The following is a 13,898-nucleotide window of genomic DNA, read 5'->3' on the forward strand; positions in this document are numbered from 1 at the left end:
ACAGGCAATGCAACTTTATACCTAAATGTCTACAAAGAACAGATATCTTGTTTTTCTTTACACATCTAGGTAATCACCCTTCTCGTTACACCAGGCAGCCCTAGGACAATATTGAAACTCTGCTGACATCAAATAATGCATTTTAATCTCCTTTGCTTCCATGAGAAATTTCAACATATAGTTCTCCACCTGGATGAGAATTTCCTCTTAATCTAGACTATGCAATCCTTACTCATATTAACAAGCACTTATGTACCTAGTAACCCCATTGGTGACAAGGGATAAGTACAGATAGTCAAAAAGATCACGGCTGAATCAATTCAATCTTTGCAGGTTTGTCTAAGATGCACAAATAGAACCAAAAAGCAAGTGAACAAACATTCACTTTTGATTCTGGAAATTCAGCCACATGCCTGCAGTGTCCCAGGCCAGAAACTGGGAGGTGCTAGAGCACACTTCCCTGCTCTGCTGGAGGAGACAGCTTGGGCCAAAGCTAGCCTACCCACCCTGTGGGGGGGGGAGTGTGGGGGAGGTGCAAAGCATCCTGGGATGCTGGGGGACTGTGAGTTAGCTTGTATTTGGAGGGGATCTGGAAGAGAAGTTCAATAAAACAATTTAACCTAAATCAATGAAATCTGATACTACATCTATCCCGGTTTATCTTAAACCAGTTTCAGTCATTTTGAAAACAGTTTATGAGCACTGAATTTCTGGGCTAGGGACAGAAATTACACATACACTGGTATAAGTGATCAGAAACCAGTTCAAATCTGTAACACAACAGAAGTTCAGTGCACACAAACTGCTTTCAAAATAGCCTAAACCAGTTTAAGATAAACCTGGATGGATATAGTATCTATCAGATTTAATTGATTTAGGTAAAATCAATTTCTTGAACTTCTCTCCCAGATCCCCTCCAGATTTAAGTTAACTCACAGTTCCCCAGAATCCCAGGATGCTTTGCACCTCCCTTGCAAGGTGGGATGGGTGAGCTAGCCTTGGCCCAAGCTGTCTGCTCCAGCCAAGCAGAGAGGTGTGCTCTAGCACCCTCTGGCTTCTGACCTAAGTCACTGTAGGCATGTGGCTGCATTTCTGGAAGCAAAAGTGAATATCTGTTCCCTTGCTTATGGGTTCAGTCTACACAGTTTAGATTAACCTGTGATGATTGAATTGATTCACCCTCAGGCTTTTTGGCTCTCTGTAGCCTTGTTGTTTTATCTGGTTTCCAATTATTTATACCAGTTCATGTGTAATTTCTTCCCCTAGTGAAGAAGACCGTTTGTACAAGTAAGTGCATATCAGTATGAATAAAGGTTACATAACCAAGCCATTTGATAGTGGGTTATTTCACTAGTATGCATTTTAAAGGACTGAACACATTTGTGTTTAAAAATAATCTGGAAATTTTATTTATTCTAGGATTTAACTTCATTGTGGGCATGAGATGCCCACCGTGCAGTTGTTACCGATCAGTCATTTAGTACTTGCATACTCAAGGACTAAATGACTGCACAGTAACCGATGCTACTACACAATAGCTTCCTGACCCAGTTGCCTATTGATGCTTATTGTGTAGTAGCTCATTACTACTATGCAATAGTGTCACATCATGGTTTGTGCCCGGCAATGCTACAGTGCAGTAGTAATGAGCTGCTGCACAGTAAGCATCTCGTCTGTTAGTTATCCAGTATCAAAACTTTGTTAAGCGCATTAAAATTTAGCCCAGTAATTCTGTCCTACACACATACATACAAACTCAGAATCAAGAGTTAATAGCAGCCTGATATTTGAGTTTTCATGTTGCTAAGATTCTATTACTTTTATTTTGCTGTGGTATTTGAAGAAAATAGGTTGCTATGAAATATTTTAAATAAAGAACATGAAATGCCATCAATGGGAATGTATGAAGACATTCTTTATTGATTCAGCTTTCTTGTTTTTTCTCAGTGTTTATTCCATTATGTTCAAAATTGACAGATTTGGTAATCCTATTATCTCTTGATCATTTGTGTGACTTAATGAGGTTCTAATGTACTACTGCTTCTCTGTTTCTGTAAGGAAAACTAGCTGTTAGGCCTAACAGAAAATCTTTTGCTTGTAGTATATACATTCCTTTCCTTATTTCTAATTATTTTTTTCACTGTAATTATATTTGTGATTTCTGTTTTGTGGTCACATTTGTTTTCTTTAAAATACCAAAGGTTTTACTACTCTGTAGCTTTCACTTAGATTTAAATAACTTTATTCTTTAAGGACACTTTTTCAGTGCATTCAGATAACTCTTTTCACTTTCTCTTCTTAAACAGGTCATTTTTACTTTTTGGAAGGGCAAAATGATGCTCTGCTGTGTGGCAACGGCTCAGATGCAGGGTAAGACAGTAAATTCTAATGGACCATTTTCCATCATAAAAATTGTTATATATAAATCTTCGACATAGAACAGTTCAAGTTCTTGAGTTGTTCTTGATATTTCAGTATCTAGTATACTGTGTTGTTTCAAATCTCCATGGTTTGGAGCGCAGATGTCTTTTATCTGAATATTTAATGTATGAATATCAACATTCACATTGTTTGAATTTTCAGTTGTATTAGCTAAATATGTTATGCTTATTTAGAAAGCTAAAGATTAGGGATGTGTGAAATGGGCCATATTTGGTTCGGATTTGGATTCAGCCCGAATCAGGGACAGTGATTTGGTTTGTTGATTCAGATCACTGTCCCTGATTCTATTCAGCCAAATCCACATCTGAAGATTCAATGCTGATTCAGAGAATCAGCGATTCAACCATAGACACAGTTTTAAATGTTTTTTCTACATACCTCTAGGTACCAGGCGCAGCTTGTGAATGCTGTGATACTGGACGGGATGGAGCTGCCCACAGGAGTGCGGGGGGCCTTGTGAATGTTCAGCAATGAACCCAGAAGTGGAGCTGAAGTACTTCCACTATCAGCTGCAGGAGTACTTTCGGTCCACTTCCAGGTCTGCCGGGGAGGGTGCTGGGGAGCTTCCCCTGTCCCCCCCCAGCTCAGCAATCAGCCACAGGAGGACCCTGGGTGCCCCCCCAGACCCAGGATTCACCAGTTGCCGAGCCAGGGGGCACCGGGGGGCCGCCCCTGGTGCACTCCGTGGCAGACCCAGAAGTGGACCAGAAGTTCTTCTGGTCCACTTCTGGGTCTACTGCTGAGTGCACATAGGAGCCCCTCCTGCACTCCTGTGGGATGCTCTATCTGCCTCACCATCTCAGCATTGATAAGCCACCTGGTACCTTGAGGTATGTAGAAAAAACATTCAAAGCTGTGTCTATGTCCAAATCGACAAATCTTTCCAGATCTCTGAATTGATTCGAAGCATCCAATTCAATTTGGAGAGGTTAAAGAGTCTCCTGATTCAATTCAGATTCAGAGATTCAGCCACTGAATCGGGCCGACTCTCCACACTCTGGCATCCATGACAGAGGTTGCCTATCCCGGGGACAGATTTTAATTCATTTTATTATTTAGGTATTGAAATGCTGTTAAATAAAGAAGGAAAATTTGAAAGTAAATAAACTGTATCATTATCTTAATCTATCAGTAGTCCTTCTTGAGTTGTTTTAAAGAGAAAAATTCTAGTTGATAATGTTATTATGTTTAAATGACCAAGTATTGGCAACTTGAATCCTGAACTTTTTCGTGAACTGCTAGCAATATATATTTATTTTAGGTAGCTGTTAAAAATAACATTTCTTCTTCTTTTGTAGTCAATGTCCAGAAGGTTATATATGTGTGAAAGCTGGTAGAAACCCCAATTATGGCTATACAAGCTTTGATACATTCAGCTGGGCATTCTTGTCACTGTTTCGACTGATGACTCAGGACTTTTGGGAGAATCTGTATCAGCTGGTGAGTCCTATTCAAATAAATGTCATCAACATTTCTACTACATAGACATAGCACTTACACAGTGATTTCATCCATATCTCCCTAAGAACTTTGGAACAGGAGACATCTTTTTGTTTCTTTTTGTACACTGCTTAGAACAATGGGGCTCTTGGCCATGACTGATGTTCCTCAAGGCTACAGAAATATTAATTTTTATTAATAATAACAATAAATCTGTTTCATAAAGGTGGGCAAGAATTATTTTCTCCACTGTGTAGAGAAATAAATGAGCCCAGATTTGTGGACTTCATGATTCACACAGAGTAAGACTATACGAGAGTCAGGTCAGATGCCCAATCTCATATCCTATACATTTGACATGCTGCCTCCTCAAGAGTCAAATCCTGTCATTAACTTACATGGATATGGATGATCCTAAGTGTGAATGGGACAGGAGCTTTTACTGGAGCAGTTATTTTGATTTTTTTTTTCAAATGTGCTATAGAGATAGGTAATATAGAGTATCATTAAAAAGCTGCTAATGTCATTTTTCCCCCCCTTAGACATTACGAGCTGCCGGCAAAACATACATGATATTTTTTGTGCTGGTGATTTTCTTGGGCTCTTTCTACCTGATTAACTTAATCCTGGCTGTTGTTGCCATGGCCTATGAAGAACAGAACCAAGCAACCATGGAAGAAGCAGAACAGAAAGAAGCAGAATTTCAACAGATGCTTGAACAGCTGAAAAAGCAACAGGAAGAAGCTCAGGTAGTTTTGTAAGGGAAAATTGCTCCTGTAATACAGGACTGTGCCCTGTTGTTACATAGCTGCATATGAGAATAAGCCTGCCTTTCACAGTAGTAATTACTCCCTTCGTACAAACAATCCCTTAGCTCAATGGTGGGCAATGGAGGAATCTTGTCCTCTCCTCCACCTCTTATACTACAGGCTCCACTGAAGCTGTTGATTAGTGACACATCTATTAAAGAATGACTCAGGTAGAGCGATGGAAACTGATGGTTCTGCTACATGAATGACATACACATAAATGATTTCTCATTATTTACCTGTATGCAACTCAGAACAGATATTTTGCTGTGAAAATGGGAACATTTGGCTCTCTTCACCTTTTCATCTTTTCACCCATGCCATCTCCCAGTTGGGCATAAAACTAGATTAGAGTCCCAGACCTAAAAGAAATGTAATAACAAGTGAACTTATGGACAGCATTCCCCTCACAATGTTGTTTCATGTTTGTTTCATACATTGAAGCGTCTTTCCTCCTTTTTTTAAGTCCCTCTGGCTCTTTAGTGGCCTAGTTGATTGTCTGACACTGTCCACCTGGCCAGATGTTAGCTAAAGATGAAGTTAAACTCTGTCTTCTAAGTATGTGGCCTGCTAAAGACAAAGCTGAACTATGCCTTTAAGCAACCATTGGTGATGACTGCACTCTATAAAAACCCAGTATTTTATCAAATGCTCCACGAAGAGTTGAAAAGCACTGGGGTTGCTATGGAAAGCTATGGAAAGGTTAACTCAATCCTTGTAAGGCCACGTACTGTGGTGATGATACTATCGGGTATTATACTAGTCCCCAAATGGGTTGGAGACTATCCAAAATTGCATATAGACCCTAACAAAACCTAATTTTAGAAATATTATTTCCTGTTACTCAGAATACTTTTTGTCTTGTATTAAACATGCCCATTTTATGTGAACTTTCAGAAATATTATGCTGGTTAAGATAGTAGTTACAGAAGGAAAACAGTTTCCAAAAACTTCAATGCTGCTCCAGTTTCTTTGATCCAATAAAAAGATGATTACTTTCTTGTTGCTTCAACAAGGGTAATTTTCTCTTGAACTGCCCTTCCAATTTTCTCTTGAAACCACCCTATTCCCTGTCCATGTCCAGTGGAGGGGTAGAATATCGGATTTTGTTTGTATTATAATGTACTAAAGGGCTCTGATGGCGAAGTGTTAAAGACTTCTTCCTGTTGTTCTATAGGCCTAACTTTAAATCTTACCCCAGACTTGTATCAAAGGGAGCCCCTGTCAAGCCCAGTTAGAAATAGGAACCTGATCAGCTTGCCTGGAGAGTCAGAGGTAGCTGGACGTGAACCCTAGTCACAGCATTCCCTTATGTGCCATTGACCAAAGAAACTGGACCAGTGGCTATTCTGTGGCTCAGGTGAACCATAACTGACTATGCGCTGCTGGTAAATTACTGTTCTTGGCACTTTGTCTGAATGATACTTTCTTCAATTTGTTAGACCAATGGTTCTCAATCTTCTTAGCCTCCAGGCAATGATCTATAACTTTTGTGAACTGAGCAGCACCCTATTTCAAAAACGAATGTATTCATTAACAGTGCTTATCTCCTTGCAGAGGGCTGGGGTAGTGGGAGGGAAGCACTTAACCCTCACTTAACCCTCACACCTGTTTATGTCCTCATACCTCAAAGCAATTTTCAAAAGATCCTCAACACCCTCATTAAGAATCACTATTCTAGACTCAGTGAGGTGGGTTTGGTACTTTCTTTTTGAATCCACTACCAACAAAAAAGCAACTTGAAATAATAGTACATTTAAAAAAGGTTAGTGGTATAGATTTTAATTACATGTAACCTTGTGACACACAGGCAGCAGCAGTGGCGGCAGCAGCTGATTCAAGAGAATTCAGCGGAGTAGATGGCATAGCTGGATTTTCTGAAAGTTCTTCTGAAGCATCAAAGTTGAGTTCAAAGAGCGCTAAAGAGAGGAGGAACAGAAGAAAGAAAAAAAAGCAGAAGGAGCAATCTGAAGGAGAGGGGAAGGATGAGGAAGAATTTCACAAATCTGAATCAGAAGACAGTATCAGAAGGAAAGGCTTCCGATTTTCTATTGAAGGCAATAGATTGACGTACGAAAAGAGGTTCTCTTCTCCCCACCAGGTACAGTGAAAGTATCAGTTAAACTCAGTGTGTATTGCATCATAAGCTGTTTGTCATGGAAACTGCTGTAAAGTAAGCTACTAAAATTAATATCCTTATTCTTGCAGAAGGTGCCACAGAAACAATTACAAAGGGTTAGGAACCAATCTAGTTTAAATACGTGAATTGACAGATTATGTGGTTAGAATATGAGGGATTTTGTTTTCATTAAAAATCAAAAAATGAACCCACATGGTGAAAAAATATGTCATTTTTCATATATTTCTTCCTTAGATTCAGTTTTGCCCATCATATCCATTTAGAATGCTGCAACGGAGTTCTTTTATAGCCTGCAGCTTTTATCATATCAATATTCTCTGTGCGTCTCCCCACTGCTTCCCTTTTCCTTATTGCACCAATAGTAAGTTATTTATATTCACCTTCTAGCCCTTCATAATCTACATCACTCTCATTCACAATTAGTGCATAAGCAAATACCTTTAGGCTAAGTATAGAGAGTCAAAAAGCCCCAGGATAAATATTTTAAATCTTTCCAGGTTTCTCTAAACTGCATAGATCGAAATAATAAGCAAGTGAACTCATGTTCATTTTTGAAACCAGAAAGGCAGCCAGACCACTGCAGTGGCCCATACCAGTAGCCACGGCGCAATAAAGCATGCCTCCCAGCCTGCCAGTTGCTGCCAAAAGCACCCAAACACCACTAAGCAGGGCTCATCCTTGATTGGCTCACCCAGCACACTCCCCCCAAACACTTGTGGTCCCCCCCAAGGGAAAACAGCCCCTCCAGCTGGCGGCTGGCCAGGTTCCCTAGCCTCAAAGTGGGTTCCCTGTCCCTGGCAGGGTCCCCTCAACCCTGCCCCTGGTGCAGATAGGGGATTCCCCTGTCCTGTTTCCAGAATTAATATTAGACTTCAGGGTTGGGGGGAACCCACCTCCCACTCCTTCTTCAGTGCCAGACCCCGTCTGGGTGCTGCCCAGTGTGGGGGTAGGGAAGCCTGCAGTGGGGGCTTAAGTCCACCCACTCAGAACCAGGCTGGAGTCCCCAAGGCAAGCCTCCTCCTCAGCCTCCAGGACAGCTGAGGAGAGGGTGAGGGAAGAAACCCACCCCTCCGGTCTGGCACTGGACCCACAGCCAGGTACCTCCCTGTGCAGTGGGGGGGAAGGGAAGCCCACAATGGAGGCTTGACGTCCCCTGCCTGGAGTAGGGAGCTGGGAGCCAGGAACCAGTTTGGAGTCCCCCTGCCATGCTCCCTCCTCCGTCAGCCCAGAGGCTGAGAAGTGGGTGTAGCTGGGGGGACTCCAGCCTGGCTCCCGGCTCTGGGCAGTGGAGTCAAGCCCACTGCTGTGGGGTTTCCCCACCTTTCCCCTCCTCCCCCCACACTGGACTGCAGCTGGCTGGGGGTCCAGTGCCAGCTGGGCAGGAGGGGAGTGGATTTTCCCCCCATTCCCTCCTCAGCTGGCCTGGAGGCTGAGGAGGGGGCATGGCTCAGGGACTGCAGCCTGGCTTCTGGCTCTGGACAGGCAGAGTAATGCCCCTGCTTCGGGCTTTCCCACCTTCATGCTGGGTAGCACCTGGCTGGGGGTCTGGTGCTGGGCAGGTGAGGGCTTCCCCCACCCTCTCAGCCAGCCAGGAGAGTGATAGTGCTCTAGCTAGGGAACAGAGGGGTAGAGCACACCCTGGTCCACTGGAGCAGACAGCACAATCCAGGGCTGCCAAGAATCCTGGGATGCTGGGGGACTGTGAGTTAACTTGAACTGGGAAAGAATCTGGACCGGAAGTTCAGTAAACCGGTTTGACCTAAATCAGTGAAGTCTGATACTATATTCAACCAGGTTTATCTTAAACCAGTTTTGGCCATTTTGAAAGCTGTTTAAATGCACTGAACTTCTGTTCTGTTACAGGTTTAAACCTACTCCTGATCACTTAAACTGGTTTATCTGCAACTTCTGTCCCTAGCTTTAATGAGTAAAAGGTCATATAGAAACCAACCAGGCAGCAATAAAAAGTACACATGCTTTTATACTAATGCTGGAAGTCTAACATCAAAGGTGAGGGAACTTGAATGGTTAGTAGTCAAAAATGATATTGACATAATAAGTATCTCTGAAACATGGTGGAATGAGGAAAATCAATGGGATGCTGTAATACTAGGTACAAATTAAACAGGAATGATAGAGCCTGCATACTGGTGTAGGAGTGGCACTCAACATCAAAGACTGCACTAAAACAAATAGGTTAGATTTTTCAACTGATAAGAGAGGTATTGTAGAATATCTTTGTGTATAGAAATCCTGGGTTTAAATAGAAAAAAAATGGTATGTCTAGGAATATACAGTCAACACCCAGACAGGGACAGCAGCAGTAAGTTAGAAATGCTAGGTGAGTGACAGCAGAAAGTGGAGTAATAATGGGTACTTCATCTATCCACAAATAGACTGGGTGAACCTAATGTCAGGCCAGGATGCACAGACCAAATTTCTTGATGTTATAAAAGATTGCTTCCTGGAGTAGCTAGTCCTGGAACCTACAATAGGAAAGGTTATTCTTGATCTAGTCCTAAACAGTGCATAGGACTTGGTGCAAAGGGTAAGTGTTGCTGACTGGCTCAGCAAGTGACCACAATGCAATTGCGATTGACATCCATGTAGGAGGGGAGAAAATCTACCATACTAGCTTTTAACTTTAAAAAGAGAGACTATATCAAAATGAAGCAGCTAGTTAGACATAAGTTAAAAGAGCCCCCCTGAAGAGGTGAGGAACTTTCAGGCAGCATGGGAACTGCTTAAGAACACCATATTGGAGGCACAAAGCAAATGCATACTTCAAATCAAAAAACAAAAAACCAAACAAAAAAAAGGAAAGCAGACCAAAAGAAAGCCAGCATGATTTAATGGTAAAGTTGCAGAGGTAATGTGCAGAAAAAGGCTTCTTTCAAAAAGTGGAAGTCTAATCCTAATGAGGAAAATAAAAAAGTATAAACACTAGGAAGGCAAATGCAAAACTGAAATAAGACAAGCTAAGAGAGACTTTGAGGAGAAACTAGCTAGAGATGCAAAAGGTAACAATAAAATTTATTTAAGTACATTAGAAGGAAAAGATCTGCTGGAGTTAGCCCTGCCTTTGGATGATCAAGGTGTAAAAGGGAGGCTAAAGGATGGCAGGGCCATTGCTGAAAAATTAAGTGCATTCTTTGCATCTGCATTCACTGTGGAAGATGTTAGGGAAATTCCATCACCAGATCCACTCCTGTCTAGGGACAAGTCAGTGGAGCTGCCCCAAATTAAAGTTTCAGTAGATGAGGCTGTAGAGGAAATTGATAAACTAGACAGTGGTGGTTGCCAGACATGATTGCATTCATACTAGGGTCCTGAAGGAGTTCAGATTGGAAATTGCTGAACTCCCAGCCTATCACTAAAAGCAACCTTGGTATCAGAGGACTGGAGGGTTGCCAAATGACTCCATATTTTAAAAAAGCCCTGGAGGGGACATGGGTATGACAGACCAGTGAACCTAACTTTGGTTCCTGGAAAACTGGTAGAAACAATAAAAAAAAGAATTATTTAGTGCATGGATGAACATGACTTGCTGGGGAAGAATCAACAGCTTTGACAAAGGGTAATCATGTCTCACCAACCTACTAGAGTTTTTTGAGGGTGTTAAGAAGCAGGTGGATTGGGGCAATTCCTTTGACATAGCATACTTGGACTTCCAAAAGTTCTTTGACAAGGTCCCTCATCAGAGACTCTTAACTAAGGTAGTCATGGGATTATAGGGGACGTCCACTTGTGGATTAGAAATCGACTCAAAGATAGAAAGCAAAGTGTGAATATAAATGGTCAGTTTTCAGGATGGAAAGAAGTAAACAGTGGGGTCTCCAAGGGATCTGTGTTGGGACCAGTGCTGTTTAACATATTCACAAATGTTCTGGAAAAGGAGGCGAGTGACAAGGTAGCTGAATTTGTCAGTGACACAAAACTATTCAAAGTGGTAAAGACCAAGGCAGACTGTGAGGAACTACAGAAAGATCTGCCATAATTGAGTGAATGGGCAACTAAATGGCAGATACAATTCAAAGTAGATAAGCGTATGTGATGCACCTGGGCAAAATAACCAAACTATACGTACTGTATGATGTGCTTTGTATTAGCTGTTATCACACAGGACAGAGATCTAGGCGTCATTGTGGACAATTTGCTAAAAACATTGACTCAGTGCTCAGCAGCCATCAGAAAGGGCAAACAAAATGTTAGGAATTATTAAGGGAAAGCACAACAGAAAATATCATCATGCCCCTTTATAAATCCATGGAACATCCACACCTTGAATACTGTGCCCAGTTCTGCTCCCCACACCTAAAAAAGGATCTAGAAAAACTAAAGAAGGTCAAGAGAAAGGCAACAAGGAGATTAGTGTTATGGAGGGGCTTCCATATGAGGAGAGACTAAAGAGGCTAGGCCTATTCAATCTAGAAAAGGGATGCTTGAGGGGGGACATGATAAGGATGTACGAAATATTAAATGGCAAAGAGAAAGTAAATAGGGATTTATTTACTCTCTCACAAAATTAAACTAGTAGATAGTAAGTTTGAAACTAACAGAAGGAAATTATTTTTCACACAGTAGGCAAATCTACACATGCACTCCACTGCACAGTTGGTACTGCACAGTCATTTGCTTAGCAGTACCCATCAGTACTGCTCAGTCCCAGTGGTGCATGGGTCATTTCTAACCCTACTGCGTAGTAGCGGTGGCATCACAGTTAGTACCTGCCAACTACATCGCTGGAACTTGTTGCTACAGTGACTTAGATAGCATCTTGTGTAGATGAGCCCCATGTATAATTAAAGTATGGAACTCATTGCTACCTGATGTTGTGGAAGATGACAGTTTACCTAGAATGAAAAAAGGGATTGTACAAATTCTTGGAGGAAAGGAGCATTCATAGCTATTGAGTATGGGAGTTAGGGATAAAGCCTCTGAATTAGAACTTTTTAGACCTTAAATGCTGCAGGCTGCAAGTAAGAGAGGAACAGTGGGGAAAAAAACCCTGGTCAGACCCAGTTCACTTTCCCTTTCATCATCCAGTCTCTGCCACCATGTGACATAAAATACTGGAGAAAATAGACCTATGGTCTGACCCAGTAAATGGCAGTTCTTATGTTCTTAACCCCTACCTCTAACTGTTCCATGCCAGAATCCATAACTCACTTCTTAAAATTTCAAAATGGCACCTTTGGGTTGTCTCCCACGCTGCCCCTCCTGCTAGAAAGAACTCCCTGTAAAAATCCACAAAGCCACATCACTTTTCTTGAAATGTCTCCATAAATCTCTCTTTTGCCATGATTCCTAAAGAAAACTTGACAGTGGTGAGGCTGCTGATGAAATGAGACCACTGCCTAGTGTGCTGGCCAATAGGGCCCTGCCTACATGTTATATCTATTATACAATTACCTGGTTATTTGTGCAATAAAATTAGACTGGCTACATGTTCAAATTAACTATGATTCCTTAAAAAGGTTCAACCATACATAAAGTTATTGCTGGAAAATGTGTAATAACTTATAGCTGATATCTATTCAGCTTTAATTTGCATGTATAGGCAGTGCCCCTGTGGCTGGGAAACCAGCCACTGGGTGCCTCATGCACCCCCTGCACCAGCAGTAAGATGTGATGGGACTTAATGCATGATCCCACAGTAACACCTCTTGCCATGTGTGGCATGGCAGGAAGTGCGAGTGTGTGGTTTGTGCATTACATCCTGTCGCACCTTTACCTGCACCTGTAGAGGGGCCAATATTGTTTCACTGTCCTTTTGTTGTCCTGGTGGTCCATATTGGTTAGTTCTCACTTATCTCGTATTTAGATTGTAGGTATGCAGCAGGGGGCACAAAGTGGTTTTGATCTATTACTAAAGCTCTTAGGCATAACAACAAGAATACATAATCAACAACGTCACTTCCTTCAGCGTCTGTGTTTTCTTGCAACTCAATATTGACCTAATACTGCATATTTAATGCACTTGATCAGTTAGGATAAAAGAAGATGGTATGACTACAGAAGGGCAGTGCTTCTAATTATATCAACATAATAAATGCAGGTCATACACAATTGTTCAAGTCAACAGAATGATTCATGTGAGTAAAGGTAAACACATACCTAAATAAAAGTCTCCAAGACTGGGGCTTTCTTTGGGGCTTCTTCAAAAAACAAACCCATGTGAGTATATTTACTCAGATCAGCTACCCCATCAAAGTCAGGTTGTCCAGGTTGTCAGGTTGTTCAACCATGCAAACCAGCACAAAGTGAATGTAATGTAATTCCATTTGAAGTTGTATTAATTTAAGTATATTCTGTAGTAAAACATGCAGAGTGGTGGAGGAAACAATTACATTAAACAGCAGTTTTTACTATAATTAAATTGATTTTATTTTTTTAAATGTCAAAATATCTCTGGTCTTTGTCAATCACAAGTGTGTTCTCTGTTTAATCATATTCCTAAGACACCTACATGCATACTTCTAAGTCACCTACATGTGTGTTTTGAGGGAGAAGGTCAGGGAGGGAGTTAGAGTTTCCTTCCTTGTAGATGACCACAACCTCTACAACACTATTTCTCAATAAAATACATTATTTTATATTTCAAAGATTGTTGGCTAACGGTTGTATTCTTTTATTTGTCTACAGTCTTTGCTGAGCATTCGTGGCTCCCTTTTTTCCCCAAGGCGTAACAGCAGAGCAAGTCTTTTCAGCTTCAGAGGTCGAGCAAAAGATGTAGGATCAGAAAATGACTTTGCTGATGATGAGCACAGCACTTTTGAAGACAATGAGAGCAGAAGGGATTCCCTCTTTGTTCCACACAGACATGGTGAACGACGCAACAGTAATATTAGCCAGGCCAGTAGGTCATCCAGGACTATACCACCACTTCCAGCAAATGGGAAGATGCATAGCACTGTGGATTGTAATGGTGTAGTTTCTTTAGTTGGTGGACCTCCTGCTCTGACATCACCTACTGGACAACTGCTGCCAGAGGTAATACCTGATAAAGCAGCACTGTTGGCAATCTAAGGGTGTGTGTAGATGAAACAGGGGCCCTAAATTGAAGC

The 13,898-nt window shown here is 41.5% G+C and overlaps 1 protein-coding gene across 1 annotated transcript in view; it reads left to right on the top strand.

The window, feature by feature from the left end:
- The window catches only part of LOC109301605 (sodium channel protein type 2 subunit alpha), a gene marked incomplete at its 3' end in the record, with an annotated part of 140,843 nt that overhangs the window by 54,013 nt on the left and 72,932 nt on the right, over positions 1-13,898 (top strand). The window contains exons 8-12 of the mRNA XM_019522840.1: positions 2,307-2,370; positions 3,741-3,882; positions 4,425-4,631; positions 6,502-6,792; positions 13,477-13,824. Of these exons, the coding sequence (XP_019378385.1) occupies positions 2,307-2,370; positions 3,741-3,882; positions 4,425-4,631; positions 6,502-6,792; positions 13,477-13,824 (1,052 nt within the window). The remainder of the gene's footprint in view (positions 1-2,306; positions 2,371-3,740; positions 3,883-4,424; positions 4,632-6,501; positions 6,793-13,476; positions 13,825-13,898) is intronic.

This window comes from Gavialis gangeticus, unplaced genomic scaffold, assembly GCF_001723915.1.
Source record: "Gavialis gangeticus isolate Ggan-Ray unplaced genomic scaffold, GavGan_comp1, whole genome shotgun sequence".
Taxonomy (NCBI): Eukaryota; Metazoa; Chordata; order Crocodylia; family Gavialidae; genus Gavialis; species Gavialis gangeticus.